The following is a 20311-nucleotide window of genomic DNA, read 5'->3' as shown; positions in this document are numbered from 1 at the left end:
GAGAGAGAGAGAGAGAGAGAGAGAGAGAGAGAGAGAGAGAGAGAGAGAGAGAGAGGAAATTGGTTAAGACTTTTCAAGTTCTCCCAATAATCTGAAATTCTGACAATTGAGGTCACATTCTGTCAGTCAGAATGCTAGAATACTAACACAGTAAAACTTCAAGCCATTCTAAATTCAAGGTGGATGGGTCAATGTCAGAGACTGTGCTTAGTTGGGGCTACCTGGTTTGTGCAGGTGACCTATCCAGCAGACGGGAACGGGTGTGGTGGGAGCCTTGAAGGAAACCTTATACTAATATAGTATTGACATGGTCAATGATGCTAATCCAGAGGTCACACACAAATGGTTATGAAGAAGCTGGAGCTGTTACGTGGCGACAAGTAGATCATTTGGTCCAAAGAGGCACAAAGAAACTTTCAGGAATAGGTCCCAAAAAGGGGAACAAAGATTTTCATTTCTAAAACATACCTTCTTGGTCTTATCAACTTTTCTTTCCTTCATTGATTACTTAAAACTTCATCAGAAAAAAAGATGTGTGTGTATCTGTGTGTGTGTGTCACCTACTAGATGGTTACAAGTATCTCAGAGACCAAAAGTCTTGGGAAGCAACTCTGACCCAGAAAGAAGAAACACACACTGGTGATTCCCCTGTGCAAACAGAAATTAACATGTCCACTCCTCTCTTAATTGTGTGACTGAGAAAGTACCCTACTTTGGGAACCTTCAGTTCCTTGTAGCCTCTGCTCTGCAGCCACCTGCCAAACAGCATAGCCATGTCCCTGCTAGATGCTGGAGCCCAAATGCAGACTATAAATTCCTTTGCCACATAATTAAAGTGCTGGCTGCTGTAAGTGGAGGGTTCATCTTTCCAGTTATCTCCATAATAAATTATTTTGTTTTATGGTGAAAGGGATCTCTCTCCACTTTCTGCCCTGGTTGTTGTAAAATCTGTCTCACTGGATGGGGTTTCTGGCCTCACCCATCTTTCCTAACAAATGCTAGAGCTGTCCTTTTCTTCCTTACCCCTAAGGGAGAAAAAGCTCAAAAACTTCAGATTAAGACCATCTTGTCTCCAAATCTACAAACATATTTACTCACCTGTCTCCTGGCCTGTCATCCTGTTTGACAGAAGGGTTGCCCTCCTGTTTCAGTGTGGCCACTCTACCTCATTGTTGGTACCCCCACACACACACCTGCTCACTCTCCTTCCATCTGGTTCTCATTCCATCCATTGAATCCACCCACCACCAAAGACAAGACAATCTTGCCCTCTTCCAACTGCCAAATCAGGAAGGCTGTGCTGCTCTCCAACTGTCAGCCCACAGCTCTCTTGCCATAGTGACTACTCTTCTTTCCAGGTATTATTGTATCTGGATTTTTGGCAGCATCTCTTTAAATATACAGTTCTTTTGTCTTCCAGAAGTGAGCCACCATGTGGTTGCTGGGAATTGAATTCAGGACCTCTGGAAGAACAGTCAGTGCTCTTAACCTCTGAGCCATCTCTTCAGCCCTAGTTCAGATAAATCTTGATTCTCATTGTCTACCTTTTTAAAAACAAAACGGCTACAGATAAATGTTGAATTGTAATTAAGTATATTTGTGGTTGGTTAGTCCTGCTGTTTCACTAGCTCCCAGAAGTAATTGGTTGGTTGGTTGGTTGGTTGGTTGGTTGGTTGGTTGGTTGGTTGGTTTGGGTTTTTTCCCCTTCCTTTTGTCCTGAAATTAGCTTCTTATTTTCCAAAAAGCTTTGAGTCTTTTCCTGAAGAAGGTATCTAAAAGCCCAAATCTGGGCATTGGCGTAGTCATTGCTATTGCATGCCATCTTAGGCACACGTGGTAGACATCCAGGAAGTGTGTGTGTCAATTCATACACGTATATATATCCTCTTCACTTCTCTGTATACATTTAAATAATGAGTTCATATTGAGACCTCCAATTCTAAAATAACTCCAAAATTCATCCTGGCCTTTCTCCTTTCCCCTTTCCTTATGTGTTAACTTCCCCTCTCACAGGAAGTAGCCACACTCATCGGACACACATTCATTTGGACCGTTGACTTGATTATGTACCCACTCGTCCATATCCCTAAAGGTTTTGTGTGTATTCCTTTGTCCTCACACTTAGACTTTGCAGCCAATGGTGGTGTGCTTCACTTAGCGTCCTCCTCCGTCTTCACCTTTGCAATTCTGCTTCCTTGATGAGCAAGGGTTCATTTGTTCCTGTTTGACTCCCTGGGAGTTGGCTTTGGATATTCACTGCTCTCTGAGGCTCTAAAAGCCAATGCCATGATATGTTCAGAAAAGTGTGCATATCCCCCAACCCTGATCTCTGCTCTTTCCACCTACTTCTCACCCGTACACCTGTAGTTAAAGAACCATCTTTTTAGTTTGATTTAGTTCAGAGCTTTCCTCTGTGTGCTTGTGGATTTTGTAGAGACATGTTGTTGTTTTTTCTGCCTACTTCTTTCTTACTGTTTTAAGATTTTTTTTTGTAAGTTTTTTTGTATAGTTCCATTTTGTTGTGGGTGTAACTTGCATTTCCCCTTTGGTTCCTGGTGTTGAACATGTGTTACTTTCTTATTAAGAAGCTGGAGCTGCCACTGCTTGTTTGCTAGAGACGTATTCTCAGATGGCCTGACTCTTTCCCACTTTGCAGAAAAGAATAAGCTCCTGGAATTGTCCTGCTGGCTTCCTGTACTCCCACAAGACCTGTTTCCATTTGGACAGTGTCTCCTCCATGCTACTAGGGCCTTTGTCTCTCTACTCTCTGTATATTCAGACTTGGCATAGCCCTGAGGACTACCTGACATAAAGTCAATGACCAGTACATAGTTACTAAGTGCTGAGTGAGAACCATGGGTCATCTACCTCAAAAGAGTGCCCACCTGTTGCTTAGTGTCCTTTGGAAACAGTAACAATAAAACCTGACTATTTTCAGGTAAAACTGAAAATAATCTCCAAGAAAAGGCTCCTAGGCCTCTAGAGGAATGGCTCAGTGGTTAAGAACGTTGGCTGCTCTTACTGAAGACTCCAGGATTCAATTCCCACCACACATATGGTGGCTCAAGTTAAAAGAGAGCCAGCGCCCTCTTCTTGTCTCCATAGGTACAACACTCACATGCATACAACAAATAAAAATCCCAGCACTTAGCAAGCAAAGGCAGACCGACTTCTTTGAGTTCCAAGCCAGTTGGGGTTACCCTGTCTCAAATTAAAAAGTCTTGAATTAAGATTGGTTTTATGATTCTTTTTCTGGTATGATGAACTTTCTTACAAGAAAATATTTTCCACTTTTGCTTCCTGTTTTACTTAAGGCTGCTATTATAGTTTGTAGATGCTAACTGCATATAGTTGTTAGCTAATTGGTGTCATTTTGTTAAAAGGGTAAAATTACATCAGTATAACTCATAAAAATCTTTTCATTTCAAAGAACAGTGGGTTGTGAACAGCAGCTTGGAGATGTTTATATGCCAAACTTAATTATAGACAGAGCCACTGAACCATACTAAAGTCACACAATTTCTGATTTCTTGATAATACAGTAATCATGGGTATTTGTGTTTGTTTTATTCATTGAGGGCCTCCCATGCTCTTGTATATGTGTATTCCTGTATAAAAATATTTTCAATAGGGTCTGGCAATGTAATTCAATGGGAGAGTACATGCCTGGTGTCTGTAAAGCCTGGGATTTGTGTTGTCTTTTTCTATGCTAAATTTGGAAAAATAAGGTTTTTATATTCTATTAATTTATTCAATATCTGCAAACCAAAGCTTAGTTTTTTCCTAGCAGCCTAAGGTAGACATTAGCACTTTACCTACAAAAAAGGAGTTAAATAAAATGAGTCTTAAGCATTCAACAGCTTTTACTGCAGGAATCAGAGCATTCCTTGCGTCTGTTCTGTAAGCTGGGTGTGGTGGTGCAGGCCTCTAAGCCTTCCCTGTCTGACCCTGGGAGTCATCGTAGGCTCCTGAAATGCTGTCTCAAAACAGAAAAGCAGCAGAGATGTATTTCTTGTTCTTTGTATCAGGCCATGAGGCATGGAACGGAATGTCCTAAAGGAAGGGGGATCTGGCATTTCTTCTCTCTCCAAACCTGTGTGTGGTTAGTGCCCAGTATTGGTCAACACTGAGCATGTGTGTGTGTGTGATACACAAAAATGTGTAAAAAGAGAAACTTCTTTCTCCTTTGCAGGTGTCCTTGTAGACCTGGGTCTGGAGGAAAATGGGCTTGCTCATCAGAGAGCAGAGAAATATGTTGTTCGCCTAGACAGTGAGATTCAAAGCAAGTTTGAAGTTTTCATGAGGAAGGTGAAGCAGAACCCCTACACGCTGTTTGTGCTGGTTCATGACAACTCCCATGTGGAGCTAACGAGGTGATTGATTGCTTCAGTGGGAGCAGATCCAGTATTTCTTCTATAGCAGTAACTGTTACCTAAGGAAAGCCTTTAGTCACAGTGTGAAGGTGCTGAGACCGTCCCAGTCGGTGTCTTCCCACTGGTAACTCATTCCCAGTCACTCCTTGCCCCTAAAACTCTGCTGCCCAATTTATGTTGATCTTCATTTTTGTGTCATTATTGATTTATTTTATGCATGTACATTATTCGTGTAGCACTCATGCACACATAGATGTCAGAGGACACCTGTGGGAATCGGTTCTCTCTTCCACCATGTGAGCTCCTGGGACCAAACATGCGCACCCACACGCACACATTTACACAAAAAAAATAAAATAGAATAGAATAAGATATGCATGATAACCTGGCATACCCAAACTGAAGAGCACTGTGGAAACTTTAGCAGTGTGACTCTCTGGCTCCCAGACCTCCTCCCAACCCTCTTCCTATTCCTATCCCTGCTGAGACGGGAGGACGCAACTGTGGGTTGCGTCTTTGCAGGGCTGGAAGCTTTCACAGTAAAACAATCCAATTCAACACAGATGAGCCACTGTGGGCTGCATGACTGACTACTCAAAACAGCTTAGAGACAAATTGAAAAGCCAGGAAGGGAAGAGTCCCCAACATCTGTCTGGAAGGGTAATATAAAAATAAGACAAGATCTCATTATATAGCCCAAGGTGGCCTTAAATTCTTTCAAGACACGGTTTCTCTGTGTAGCCCGGGCTGTCCTGGAACTCACTCTGTAGACCAGGCTGGCCTCGAACTCAGAAATCCCCCTGCCTCTGCCTCCCAAGTGCTGGGATTAAAGGCGTGCGCCACCACTGCCCAGGTGGCCTTGAATTTTTAATCTTGCCTGCCTCAGCTTCTCATGTGCTTCCTGATTACAGGTGTGTACTGCCACACCCAACTATGAGTCACATTCTGATTAGATCTGCCCCTCTCAAATAAAGTAAATGCAGTGTCACTCCCATGCTGCCCTGCTTCTGTATCCAGTCAGCTGGGATTACAAAGCACTGATGTGACTTACTATCTCTACAGTGTGATCTCAGGCTCTCTGTCACATGGTGAGCCAACCCATGGATTGGCTGATCGAGTTATTAATTGCAGAGAAGTTCTAGAAGCTTTCAACCTCCTGGTGCTCCAGGTGAGCTCCCTCCCATACACACTGCAGACCCAACAGTCTCGAATCAGCTCCAGCAACGAGGTCCACTGGATACAACTGGACACAATGGTGAGTCTCCTGCAGCCATGTGCAGTTCCCTGGGAGGTAGAATCTGGAACTAAACATGGCCATGGCTTTGTAAAACATAGCACAATCATGCCAAGACATCTAATCAACATTTTTCATATAATCACAGTTTTTTGAAATGGGATCTTGCTGTTTTGCCTTTTCTGGCTCTAATGGTCTCGCCTCATTCTTCTGAGTGCTGGGATTGTGGACACTATACCTTCATGTGCTAATTGCAGTTATTATGACACTGACACCTGGTGAATGGTAAACTAGAGAAAGTTTATTGGGTGGCTAGTCTTTAGGAATGTATGCATGGTTTAGATAAGGAACTAACCATACTATATAGACTTCAGTATGCAGATGTAATGCTGTATCCCTGTATCCAAGGGAGACTGTGAGTTTAGGGTCAGCCTGGATTATATACAGAGTATTGTCTGATTTCCAAACAAATGAACAAGTAATATTACACCAGAGCATTGATAACCCTGAATTACCTGTGTGACTTTAAATGATGGCATTTCAACATGCTAGTGAGATTTCAATTTCTATGGGTACTAACCCATCCATACAGCCCTTGTGTAGTAAGTGTGAGGCTCCCAATTCAATCCTTATACTGAAGAAAAAAAAGAATAAGACTAACTTTACCTGAGGCCTAAATGCCTTGTTTTCTTGGTTATACTAAGATTATATTCTGTGTCCCTGATAATTACCTTCCCTTTCCTTACTGCAGCTTCCATTTTGGTGGGTTCTTCATCTTTTGGTTGAGACCAAAGTGACAGGGCTGGCACCATGGGCAGGCCTACCTGCTGAGAATAGTCTTCTCAACACTGTGTCTATTAGATGGTTCTTTACGGTTTTGGTTCTAGTCCCTAGTATCTAATATTTTCTATAGCCTATAAGTGGTATGGTAAATATATTATCAAAGAAATAAGTTTCATAAAAATGATAGACCTTAGCCGGGCAGTGGTAGCGTACGCCTTTAATCCCAGCATTTGGGAGGCAGAGGCAGGTGGATTTCTATGTTCAAGGCCAGCCTGGTCTACAGAGTGAGTTCCAGGACAGCCGTGGCTACACAGAGAAACCCTGTCTCGAAAAACTAAAAAACCAAAAAAACAAAAAAACAAAACAAAACAAAACAAAATCCATAGGCCTTAGCCAATGTATTGTGAATCTCTTGTGTAAAGATATTAAAAGCTTTGGGTACTTAAAAATAAGTGTGTTTAAGTCAGAAAGTGCAGACATGTCTCATACATGAATAACTACTTCTGAGCCCTGTGCATTTCACACTGCTGTAAAGCTGGGACCTTGAACCTTCAGCAGTGCCCTCAGTGTGAAAACTCTCATACTGTGACCACATCACACAAAGACTACTCCAAGTTGTGACTTAGCTGTGATCCTGGTGCCAACTACATCCAATCACTTGACTTGTCAAGCCCCACCACCATCCTCCTCCTGCCAAGTGCAGGCTGAGCCTGTGACCTCATTTTACGTGAGTGGGATTGCCAGTTGACCAGATATAAGGGAAAAGTATCTTGATTAGTGATACTGTGTGGTCCTGGGGATCCTGAAGTCTCACTGGAGGGTAGCTATGCTGAGGGCTAGAAGTCAGCACCCTGAAGACTCCTGACTCTTGACCTCACTGCAGCTCACAGAGAGCAACACGAAGTCAGGGCAGCTGTCTACCGAGGAATGAACAGCGTACACGTAGACAATGGAATATTGTTCCACAAGTATGAATGCAAGTCTGCCATTTGCATTGGATGAGGCAAGAGAGCATTGTGTAGAGTGAAATCGTCAGGCACAGAAAATCAAACACTGTGTTCTCACTTAAATATGGGAACTGAAAACAACATCTTAAAGAAATAGAGAGTAGAGCGGTGGTTAGCAAGAACTAAACAGATGGAGGTTGGCAAGGACATAGAGAGAATGACTAGCAGTTAGACAAGAGGAAGAACTTCCCTTGTTCTGTAGTGCAACAAGAGAACCATGAATGAAAGTAATTAATTGACTATTTCAACACCTAAGAAAATATAGAACATTCTCAACACAAAGAGATAAAGATCAGAAGTGATAACTATGCCAACTACTCTGACATTATCAGTATACATAATATACATGTACTGAAATGCCACACTATGTATCTGAATGCCGCAAGTATGTATAATTACTGTATGTCAACTAAACATTAAAATATTTTTTAAAACATTTTTTTTGTTGTTCTAACAAAACAGATCTCCAGTATGTCTCCTTTTGGTGTGACATTTGTCCACAGGGGAACTCACCCCCATGATGGAGAGAAAGACTTGTTTTTCCTTTCCTGTTATTCTTTCTCATGATAAGAAATAGGTTTTATGTGATTTTCCTTGAGTCATCCCTGTGGTTACAGTGAATACTTTAGGTATAATGGTGGCATTGGGGCCATATTTTAAAAGGAGTAGTTAGTGATCTCTAGTAATGCCCTTCCTTGTGATTCTGGGAGTTTGTTAAAGGCAGCCAGGAAGAGGGAGTTGTTATTATACTTAAGAAATAAAAGGTTATTACTTCTTTGTTCTAGCCTAATGTCAGATTCCTGCCCGAAGCCCACTTCCTTGTCCTTGACCAATGTTATATTCCTGCCAAGCAGCCCATTTCCTTGTCCTTGGCCCATGTCAGATTCTTGCCAAGCAGCCCCAAAGGCTCTCCACCCCCCCTTTTTATTTCATAAACAAGACTATGCCTTCCTTACCCATCATGGAATATGCATTATCAAAAGCAATGCACTTCTGTCTTAGGTTGGTAAGGCTCTGTGCAGAATCTTATCCGTCTTTGGCTTGCCAGCCTGTTAATTTAATAACTCTGCCTTGGGGGTCCATTTTCAGGTTCAAGCCATGTACTTTGGCTGCCAACATATTGATATTATTAAAGACAAGCTTTAACACGATGGGCAGGAATAAAAGTATTCCCAGGATAAAAAGGGGTAGCATGGTCAAGCTATATATGCCATTCTTGAAGTTTGACCAAAATAGAAATACTGACCTCAGGCCATGGGTAATTTTATCAGCAGTATCTGCTGTATCAACACTCAGCAGAGCAGTGTTCTTTAAATTCATAAGCTTACTATGTAAAGTTAAAACATACAGAGAGGTGTCAGAATTATGCCAAATACACTGCAAGTGTCTTTAAACTTTTTCCTAATTATGACTACCACTGAAAATTTTAGAATTAACATGAATCCAATGGTATTTGGCATGACACTCAAGATGGCTCCTTACTCTTAAACTCAGAATCTCCTTCCAATAACTTGAATAGGATAAAGAGCATCAGTCCATTGTTCCAAATGTCTATCTAAATCCTCTTGTATATTCAACATATTAGTAACATTTTTTGCTAAATGATTAGCAAAAGTAGCTATCTTAACTTCTCGTGTCAAAGCAATTGCAGAAGCAGTAGTGCTAGCAATTAATGTAATTAAAGCTGTTATACCAGCAATAATCAAGCCCACTACCCTCTTGCTTCTGCTTAAAGCCTGACTTACTTCTTCTAGTACTTGCAAGCTTTTTTCAGAAGACCAAGGTTCTGTGATACTCAGGGCAATAAAACAAAAGCTGGTTGATAGACCTCTGTATCTGACATGCCGGATTTCAACATACTAACACAATTAAAAAGTATACAATCAATGCAACATACATTAAATACTGTAGAAGAAACAAAAGTATTTTTAACTTGACAATTAAAAGAGCCTTAACACATGTAATAACACTTGTTTGAAACCATCAGGAATCTAAATCTTAGGCTAGAACAAAGAAGTAATTTCAGACAGGAATCTAAATTTTAGGCTAGAACAAGGAAGTAGGCTTCAGACATGAAAATGTCTTTGGGCTAGGACAGGGAAGTTGGCTCAGATATTTTGGTCATTCTGATAAGCCCTTAGAAACAGTGATCACAGGAGTGTTCACAGAATTTTGTTTATTGCCTTGCTCTTTAACCATTTGTGTTTATTGTCTTGCTTGTTCCTTGACTGTTTGCATCTATTGTATTGCTAGACCCTCAACCTAGAACTGACGTTTATACTTGCATGTAATTAAAATGGTATAAAAACAAAAAGGAGGAGGGGGGATGGGATAGAGGTTTCTAGGGAGGGAAAAGGGGAAGGCATCTGGAATGTAAATAAATAAAATACCCAATTAAAAAAAGAAAACAACAACAACAAAAAAAGAAATAAAAGGTTAAAAAATCAGGCTATGGAGATGCTCAAAAGGTAATGGTGCTTGCTGCATAGGCCTGACAATCTGAGTTTGGGCCTTGGGGCCCACAGAAAGGAAAAAAAAAGAGACATTGTTGTTTTTGACCTCCAGGTGACTGCTGGCATGTGCATGCTAACAACACCCCATGCACAACCGACTCACATTTTTTAAAATGTAAGTTTTAAAAGATTACTCTTAGAGTCAGACATGACAAGCACATGCTATCATACCAACTACTTGGGAAGCTGAGGCAGGAGGATTACTTGAACCCAGGCTCCACCTTAAAAAAATAATAACTTCTTGTTGTTTTTTGAAACAGGCTTTTTCTGTATAGTTCTGACTGTCCTGGAATTTGTTCTGTAAGCCAAGTTAACTTTAAACTCAGAAATCTGCCTGGTTTTGCCTCTTGAGTACTGGAAGTAAAGAATGGGCCACTGTATGGCAAATAATAATAATTAACTGATTTTTACTGGAGAAGAGATCATCACAGTTAAAGAGCACCAAACTCTGAGTATTTGAGGTTCTTAGTTTCTTGTACTATGGATATGTCAAAAAAGAGAGCAACTCCTAGCCAGAAAAGAAGGTGTCTGCCCTGTGTATCTGAACCAAAGGAAAAGAAAACAAACCTAGGTGTAGTTTCCTAAAGGATGCCACTAATCATACACTAAGTCCACAGAAATGTACCATTGGTGTCAAATTCCACAGCCGCTCTTACCTCCCACCAAGCCTGTTCACTGCTCTGCTCTGTGTTCAACCAGGAGGATGTGGGCTGTGAGAAGCTATACTTTGGCTTGAATGAGTACAGCAAGTCTCTGCAGTGGGGGATCACCAGCCCACTCCTGAGATGTGATGAAACCTTTGAGAAGATGGTGAGCACCCTCTTGGAGAGGTAAGGAAGGCTGTCCTTGGCTTTAGTATATGTCAAAAACAGTTGAATGTCTGTCTGGCCATGTCACAGTGACTTTGGTGGTGCTCATGCAAGTGACATGGAAAGGCCAAATAAAAAAGCTTTCTTAAGATGGCCTTCTACTACCACGGGTTTCAGATGGTCCTCCAAGGAGAACAAGAGCAGGGTGTCCAACAGTAGGGGCCAGTACCATTTTTTCACACTCGAGATTGTCTCCTAGGCAGCTTCACTACAGAGGAGAATCTGTGTGTTAAAGGCCACTGCCCTGGCCTCTAGCCAGTCTCCTGACATTATACCCCAAGTTTGTTCCTCTTCACCTGTTCCCCGTGGGCAAGTATCCTTAGTCAGGTCCTTCAAGCTAAACTTGGGAAACTGGTTACAATGGAACATAGTTAAGGAATGAAAAGCATTTGAACATGTTCTATCCTTGGGACCTATCCTGAAGTCCTGTCCATCAAGGCTGAGAATCTTATTTTTTTCTATTTTAGGGATAATTCCCCTTAATGTGTCAGGCTTCCCTTATTCCTCAGTTCCAGGAATGTTTTGTGTTTGTTTTCTCAGAGCCTGATTGATAGACTCAAAAGGAGGGTAACATCCTTTCCCACCCTCAGTGTGACCATCCCATAGGTAGTGAGGTAAATTAGACCTCCTGATAGCTCTAGTTTCTTAATACTGGACATGGTTGGGTAGAGTCAGCCCTTTACCAGTCTGCACCACTGTCTTGAAAATGTTTTAAGAAAAGAAAAATAAAATAAAGATAAATGGATATGCCCAGGCCAGCAAGATACCGCTGTGTCAGGGAAGGGAGCAGGGCTAGGAGTGGAGCCAGCACTCACAGCTGTAGGGGGACAGGCACCTTCCTGTGTCATTAACTGTCATGTGCTGCCCTCTCTAAGACATTCCTACCCAGCTCTTTCCCCTGCTGAGAATTTGTCTTCAACATGGCTTGCATTTTAAAAGACGGTTCCGTCAACTTCCATTATAGATTTTTTTTTTTCGGTTTTTCAGACAGGGTTTCTCTGTGTAGCCCTGGCTGTCCTGGAACTCACTCTGTAGACCAGGCTGGCCTCGAACTCAGAAATCTGCCTGCCTCTGCCTCCCAAGTGCTGGGATTAAAGGCGTGGGCCACCACCGCCCGGCCCATTATAGATTTTGTAATGCAAAACCACAACTATAGTTTAATGCAAACAAATGCAGGAAATTTCACCATTAAGTCATAATTTTGTCAAAGTGTGGAGTGTAAATGTCTGTGTTTTGAAGTTAATCTTTGTTCTAACTTTGGCTCTTAAAAAAATTGCCAGTAATCGTAAGCTTTAAATATAGCTCTTCTGTGGTTTCCTCCCCTCCAGCATTCTGCCCAAGCTAATAATATCTATGACTTATTGAACATCTGGCAGCACTAGCCCAGGACTGTGCTTTTCTCAACCTAGTAAACCCTGTAGTACAAGAAGACATGACAGAGACCTGAATACAGTCCAGACCAGTCTGTCTCCAGTCAGTGATTGAGAACAAGCAGCTGAATTTCTCTCCATCCCCACACTCATCCCAGTGGAAGGTGGAGAGGCTAGAGCACTGCTACCTTTAGTCCATCCCCTCTAAAACTCTTCAAGGCCATGGTACTCATTTGATGGCCCTAACTGGTATTTGACCCTAGGTGTTTCTAGGCAAGCTTGTGAACATTTGTTCAATTTTAAGGAGAACTAGAAAGTAGAGCAAAGGTGCCTACCCTGCTGATGGGCAGCTCATGAACTACCAACTAGTGGCCAAGAAGGGGCCAGACTCCTCAGCACTCTGCCAGGCTCAGCACCTCAGCCAAACCCTGCACAGCCCTGCCAGTGTACTTTCTCAGCAGCCAGTGTGCCCCGTGCCCTTTGGTCATCAGATCTCCCTTCCACAGGAAGAGCACCAAAGTGACACATCTATTTTCTACCTAGCCTGAACAGCCAGCATGACCAGTGTGACTGCCACCTGCCAGTCTAGATAGCGGAGAACAGTAATGCTCAGATTCCCAGGCTCCCTTCCTCAAATAGTCTCTGGTAATAAAACATTCGCCACTAGGGGATGCTCTTTTTCCAGCTAGCTCCAATTTCTTCTGTACCAACTCATATTTTTGTTTTTGTTTTTTTGTTTTGGGGGCTGTTTGGTTGTTTGATTGGTTTGGTTTGGTTTGGTTTTTGAGACAAGATTTCTCTCTATAGCCCTGGCTGTCCTGGAACTCGCTCTGTAGACTAGGCAAGCCTTGACTCACAGAGATTCACCTGCCTCTGCCTCCCGAGTGCTGGGATTTAAGGGGTATGCCTCCACTGCTCCACTCACCAACTCACATTTTTATGGGAAGATATATTTCTGCTACCCATAGAGCTCAAATTAGCGATAATTCATGTGTTGGTATTCTCTTGCTGTTTTTTTTTTAAATAGCATCTCATTAAACTGGAATCTGCACATTACGTAGCCCAGCCTGAGCTTAACTTCTCAATCCTCCTGCCTCTAGCTTACAGGTGCTAGAGTTACAGGCACGCTCTAGCACTCCTACTTCAGTTATCTTTTCTTTCTTTTCTTTTTTTATATCTGATACACCAAAAATAATGACAACAGTGTCTCAGTTTCCTTTACTGTAGTCACATAGAGAGCTGAACTGGCAGTGCTTCCTGTAGCAGCATGAGGGATTGCGACTCGTTCACAATTAACCTGTACCAACCAGTGTGTCTTAGTATCTAGTGAGCATCTGTATTGCTGGTGGGGGAGGGGATGTTCAGCCGTGAAGTCTGGCAGTTCTAACTTTCTGGTCCCGGTGCTGGCCCACATGGTACTTTGAGAAGGTAGAGTGACTAGGCCAGCCCCCAAACTCTAATTTCCTTTACCTGTCTCAACAGGTTATACATGCATTACAAGTAGAGCCACTTCTAGTAATGTGGGATCCAAGGTTATTCTGCACAGTAACACCTTCCTGCTGTTTCCGTCGGCATTTTACTGCGCATGCCTTGCTGTTCCTGCTGGCCGCTGCTGAGCACTAACTCCTTGCGTTTTGTCGTAGATACCCCCGGCTACATAGCATGGTCGTGCGCTGCTATCTTCTCATCCAGCAGTACTCAGAGGCCTTGATGGCTCTCACCACCATGGCGTCACTCCGAGACCACAGCACACCAGAAACGCTGAGCATTATGGATGACCTTATCACCTCCCCAGGAAAAAACAAAAGTGGGAGAGGACACATGCTCATCATCAGAGTGCCTTCCGTGCAGCTGGCGATGCTGGCCAAGGAGCGGCTGCAGGAGGTTCGAGACAAGCTGGGTCTGCAGTATCGCTTTGAGATTATCCTGGGGAACCCCGCCTCCGAGCTCACTGTTGCAACTCACTTTGTGACACGGTTAAAGGTTAGTAAAGGGCAAGCATACTGTTTGTTTGTTTTCTAGGACTCTTGGTTAGATGGATCACCCAGACGACTGAGTTGAATAAGTTTTACACATGTGTGACTTTGACCTCCCAGACCAGGTTAAGGCTAAACTAAAGAAAGCACTGGCTTTTCTTAATTGACAGCAGTTTCTAACATCCCATCAAATCCTTTTCCCTGTGCATTTACAGCTGGCCTCCAGCACACACGGAGATGACTAGTTTGCCCCGTGGTTCCCGACATTGGTGGAGGTGCATCTAGCCCACTGCTATGTATTTTCTCAACTTGTTGACTAATTCTTTTCTGTGCATCTATCCTATGTGTCAGCTGGAGGCTGCACAGTATTCCCCTTCATCTTAACACTCCTCTAGAGCAGCTTTAGACTCCCTTGCATATGCAGTCCCAGCTTGATTCTTTGTATACTCACTTTGACCTTAAGCACCCAGGCTTTGGTGGGGCTGACTGCAGTGTCCTATGGAGGGACTTAGTACATGATCCAGCCAGCCCCTTGCCGTCTGCATAGCCAGGGACTGACTGCCTGACACTTACACCTCCTGTCAGACAGGGGTCAACTATCCTAAGTCCTTGCCTTATGCCTGGCCCAGGTTTTCCTTGAAGATTTTTACAATTACTGTCCAAGCCACTAGAAAGCATTTAATCAAATGTCCACATACAGATGGGGGGCAGAGCTAGCTACTATATGTCTGAGTCAGACTGCACATTAAATACCAAGCTAAACTGAGTTATGACTAACCTAGTTTGGCACTCACTGGCTGAAGTGAAAACGCATGGTCCACTTTGCTGCAGTTTCCTCTCTGCAAAATACAAGATTTGAACCATGTGATTTCCTCAAGCTCTAACTTTGAGATTTTTTTTAAATTTATTTGTTTTATGGTTATGAGTACACTGTTGCTCTCTGCAGACACACAAGAGGGCATTGGATCCCAGGACAGATGGTTGTGAGCCGCCATGACATTGCTGGGAATTGGATCTCTGGAAGACCAGCCAGTGCTCTTAACTTGGAGATTTTTATTTACTCTTCATAAATAACTTTGCAAATGTTAGGTTTTTCTGTTGTATTATCTAACCTAAATTGAATAGCCCAAAATACTTGATAAGCAACTAGAACAATAAAATTATCTCCAAACTGAAACTCATATTCAGTAGCAATTATAACTGTTCTGTTTCAGAAATATGTTCACAGCTTATGGGCAAAGACTGGACTTTCCGATCCGTTCATCAGAGAGGTTCTTCCAGATGTATAGAGGAGGGCCGAAGTGTGTGTGTGTGTAACACAAGGCTGGCTCTTGGCATTGCTTTAGTGCAACGGCCATTTGTCATTGGTGATTTTCTTGCTTTGGGAGGTCATGGGAAGATAATGCAGCCTGAGTGGCCTTCCACAGAGCTGGTTGAGAAATGTAGACACTTGTGGTTTTGCTGTCACTGAGGCAGCTTCTGTCATCTAAAAACCAGTTGTGACAAGTAATTAGGTGGTCTTTCTCTCAACCTGGACTTTCTTGTGAGTAGATGTGGGTCATGAAGGTTTTAGTGATGAAGAAAAATAAAATTATGGTCAAAGGCCACATTGTAGAAAATTCTTATGGTGAATAACAGTGCCCCTGCAGGCTTCCTGACAGTGGGTCACTGAGACACGAGCTTGAGGCAGCCTGAAAACACTAAGGAACTAGAAACAAGTGCTATGCACACAGCAGCACTCTGGAGAATCCACGGCTGCTGCTGTGCTACACTAGGACTGCAGGATGCTCCTTGGATTGGCCTGACTCTCCACATCTAACTCCGGACAGTCCTGGGTCATTTGATTAGAAGGTCAGTATATGCTGGTGGTGGTGGACGGCTTTAATCCCAGCACTTAAGAGACAGAGGCAAGCAGATCTCTTGAGTTCAAGGCCAGCCTGGTCTACAGAGCAAGTTCCAGGACAGCCAGGGCTACACAGAGAAACCCTGTCTGAAGAAAAAAAAAAAAAGGAAAAGAAAAGAAGGTCTTTATATTTCAGGGGATTGTAAAAACCTGTCCCTCTGGGCCACTGTCTAGAAAACAATGAACCGTCACTCCTTAGAGTGCCAATGCACTGGCAGTGCTTAGGGAAGGGGACACTGGGCTGTGTGTGTACCCTGGGTCAGGACCACTGTCCAAGGGTGTGCCTTATGTGAAGGACTTCCTAGTGATTATTTCTCAAAACAGTGGAACCCCCTTCATTTATCTGAGTAACTGCTAGATACCAGCTGCATAAGAGAGTCCCAGATTCTCAAACCTCTGTTTCCCCTCAGTCTCTCCTCTCTTGTACTATCTGTGTGAGGGTAAAAATATAAACTCCTGCTGGAATGCTCACACCTAGGCAGGACTGCCTCTTGACAGGTGCCTCCTGGGTTACCTATTCTTTTAAGCTCCTAGATGCCTTCTCCACTATCAGAAGGCGTGAGGTATATTTTATTTTCAGCCTTGGGTAAAATGCAACCCTGTTCCCATTTTATGACCTCAATCTTATATTTAATCCTCTTTATACATTGTGGTTAATTGGTCAGAGATGACAGATATTAAAATTTAACCTTGGACAAATTAATTTTTTTTTTTTTGGTTTTTTGAGACAGGGTTTCTCTGTGTAGCCCTCCCTGGCTGTCCTGGAACTCACTCTGTAGACCAGGCTGGCCTCGAACTCAGAAATCCACCTGCCTCTGCCTCCCAAGTGCTGGGACTAAAGGCGTGCGCCACCACTGCCCGGCACAAATTAAATTTTTAACCTTAAATAAATCAGTCAGTTCACTCAACAAGCATCTGAAACGTCTGTACAGTTGCCTGGGTAGTGAACCAAGTACTGAGCCAAAACTGGCTTGTTGTCCAGTCTTCTATGTTGGATTAAGTGCCTTGGAAAAACGAATTCTGAGACCACAGTTGATCCATGGAAGTTACTATCCTTCATCACAAGGATCAGGTTGATGGGAAGCATGGCACAGTGGGTTGAGCAGTTGCTATTGGTCAAGAATAAAAGTGAGATGTGTTTCACACTCAGTGGAAATCTCCCGAGTGGTGAGACATCTTATCAGTTTTTCTTTTGTCATCCCGGCCTCTTGACCCTTGGTGGAATCGTGACTTAATGGTGGATTCCAGAATCTAAAACACTTTCAGGAGAATTCCTGTTGTCCGGAAGAGCATAAACACAGTGTGAAGACCACTGAGTAAAATTACTCCTGTTCCAGGACTGTTTGCTCTGAGTGGGGCAATTCATTGTTTCCCTTGAGTGCAGGGGGATGGGACTGATGTCCTTCTGAAGGTGTTTGGTTGGAGGCAGGGTCTCGAGTAGCCGAGGCTGGCCCTAAATGTACTATGTAGCTGAGCATAACCTTGAAACCTAGTCTCCTTCCTCCTTCCTTTTCCTCCTTCTCCTCCTCTTCTTCCTCCTCCTCCTAAGCACCACCATTACAGGCATATGCTGCCATGCCAGGGTCCCAAGTGTGTGTGGTGTGGATGCCCACAGAAATCAGAAGAGGAATCAGATCCCCCTGGAGTTAGTTATGGGCTTGTGAGCTGCCTGACATGGCACAGGGAGCTGAACCCCACTTCTGTGTTCTTTAACTGCTGGGCCATCATTCCAACCTGAGAATGTGTTTTTTAAAAATATTTCTAGGTTGATTTTTTTAAATTAAAGTTCCATACAAAATATTTGACTATGTTTTCCCCTCCCCCAACTCTTCCCAGAGTATCTCATCTTCTTATCCACCCAACCCAACTTCCTTTCTTCCTTCCTTCCTTCCTTCCTTCCTTCCTTCCTTCCTTCCTTCCTCCCTCCCTCCCTCCCTCTCTCTCTCTCTCTCTCTCTCTCTCTCTCCCCTTCCTTCCTTCCTTCCTTCCTTCCTTCCTTCCTTCCTTCTTTCTTTCTTTCTTTCTTTCTTTCTTTCTTTCTTTCTTTCTTTCTCTCTTTCTCTTTTAAAACAAAACCCACAAAAATGAAAACCAGAACAGATAAGCAAAAGACCAATGAGACAAAAAAGCCCATGAAAGGGAGGGAATGTTCTGTTTTGTGTCAGCCAGCTACTCCTGGGCATGGAACTGACCTGGAGTGTGGTTGATATACTCAGTAGCACCCCATTGAACTCAGAGATCCATTTGTCTCTGCTTCTTGAGTGCTAGAATTAAAGGGGTATACCAACACACCCTGAACAGCAGCTTACTTCTTAGTCCTTGTTTGGTAAAGCATTATCAGAAGTGCCAGTTAAGCCCTGCTGGAAAGATGACATAAAACCTACTTACACTCTATACATGTAATAAATAATAATCTTTGAAACCTATCTACTTGAATTGGTCTATTTTTTTTGCTGTTCTAAACTGGAAACATCTGGGTGCTGAGGCTGTACCTTAGCTGTTGGAGTGCCTGGCACACATGAAGTCCTCTATTTGATCCCTAGCACTAAAGAAAGCCAGTGGTTGTGACACACAACTGTAATCTCAGCCTTTTGGAGGCGAGGACACATGTCCAGGTTTATCCTCAACCTCACATCAAGTTTAAAGCTAGCCTAGGACATGCAAGACCCCATTTCAGAAAAAAACAAAACAAACAATTACAGATCCTTCATCCTTGAACATCTTTCAAAAGTGGGTTTTCCTTGTGCATTATACAGCCATGTTTTCAAGACTGATGTCCAAGTCATTAAAGGATCTGCGTGGCTAAGTGTCTGTGGTGGTCTGTGAAGATCGTGGTGGGGAAGATTGGGTGCTTTGTAGGTGCTTGATGGCATCAGGAGCAGATCGTGTCCCTCTTCAGTAAGGGCAGCTGTGTTTGTTCCTGACCCAGCCTGATCAGTCTTGCAGACTTTGGTGGCCTCCTGCCAGTCACTATTTGTCAGGCTGGGTGGGGAATTGAGCCTCCAGTTTTGTGTCTGGGCAAGTTCTACCACTTAGATATATCTCCTAGCCCTCTTTTACCTTTTATTTTGATATATGTCTCATTATGTTGCCCACAGGGTGGCCTTGAACTTGGAAACTTCTTCCTTGGTCTCTTGAGTAACTAGGATTACAGACATACACCTCTAGAACAGTTATTTTTAAAGTCGAGAAAGGGAGAAAGAGAAAAATTATCCACCAGAATTGGGGCTAGCCTTATTATTTGCTAGATTAAAATGTTTTGGATGAGTTTTAAGAGTCTTTCTCAAGTCTCTAACAACTAAAACTGGCCTTTCTCATCACGGAATCCTGAGTGTTTGTCTGAGCCAGCAAGTGTAGCCAGTTTTACATCACCAGGAGGATGCTCTGCTGTGTTTCTCCAGCTTGTGGAGCTAATGCATGAGGTATACCAATGCCTTTCATGCTGTTGACATGAAAACTGAAGTCCATGCTCTCATAGAGATGTTTTTGCATACTGTAAAGGCAGCAACTGCAGAGGTGGGTGTGCTACACACACTTGTAATCCAGCATTTAGAAGATGGAAACAACAAGATGAGGGCTTCAAAGCCATCCTCAGCTACATAGGGGATTTGAGGTTAGCCTGGGCTACATGAAACCCCATCTCAAAGATCAAAACCCTATCACAAGAATAAAAAGCGAGCATGGCAATACGAGTGATTTACACACTTAATAAAGGTTGTTAGGTAGCTGGGCGTGTCTGAAGCCTGTATCCAGAAACCTTTAAAAATATATACAAATTTGAATGAGGAGTTTTAATGATTTCTTCTGTATCTCTTCTACAGTCCTGGAGAGGAAATGATCAGGAAGAGTGGATCCCTCGGACATACCAAGACTTGGAAGGCCTGCCCTGCATAGTGATATTAACTGGCAAGGACCCTCTTGGAGAAACTTTTCCCAGGTAAGATGTGAGTCACTGGTTCTGCATGTCCATGGGCCCAAAGCTGAACTTCCAATTGATTGATGAACCTATTCCAGTTGCCTGGCATTGATTGATTGATGAACCAATTCCAGTTGTCTGACAGTGATTGTTTTATGCAGGGACAAAAAAGAAATAGAGCCTCATTCATTTTCTTTCAGATTTCCAGAACCACCAGTTCTGGAATGGGACTGAGCTACAGAGGAAAAGTGGTTATACCCCAGAGCAAAGCAGCCAGAAAGGCTGACGAGGAAATGCAGGAGAGATAGACAGACAGATGATAGATAGGTATTCAAATATATATATATATATATATATATATATATAT

At 42.9% G+C, this 20311-nt stretch overlaps 1 protein-coding gene across 1 annotated transcript in view; it reads left to right on the top strand.

Annotated features, from left to right (window-relative positions):
- Greb1l (GREB1 like retinoic acid receptor coactivator) overlaps positions 1 to 20311 on the top strand; it is a 247506-nt gene that overhangs the window by 201606 nt on the left and 25589 nt on the right. Inside the window, exons 16-20 of the mRNA XM_028759515.1 lie at positions 4193 to 4373; positions 5436 to 5628; positions 10610 to 10740; positions 13793 to 14132; positions 19850 to 19965. Of these exons, the coding sequence (XP_028615348.1) occupies positions 4193 to 4373; positions 5436 to 5628; positions 10610 to 10740; positions 13793 to 14132; positions 19850 to 19965 (961 nt within the window). The remainder of the gene's footprint in view (positions 1 to 4192; positions 4374 to 5435; positions 5629 to 10609; positions 10741 to 13792; positions 14133 to 19849; positions 19966 to 20311) is intronic.

The sequence above is a fragment of the Grammomys surdaster genome, unplaced genomic scaffold, assembly GCF_004785775.1.
Source record: "Grammomys surdaster isolate TR1022 unplaced genomic scaffold, NIH_TR_1.0 126298, whole genome shotgun sequence".
Taxonomy (NCBI): Eukaryota; Metazoa; Chordata; class Mammalia; order Rodentia; family Muridae; genus Grammomys; species Grammomys surdaster.
Note: the sequence above shows the minus strand (reverse complement) of the source record. Positions and strands in the feature narration are given on the sequence as shown.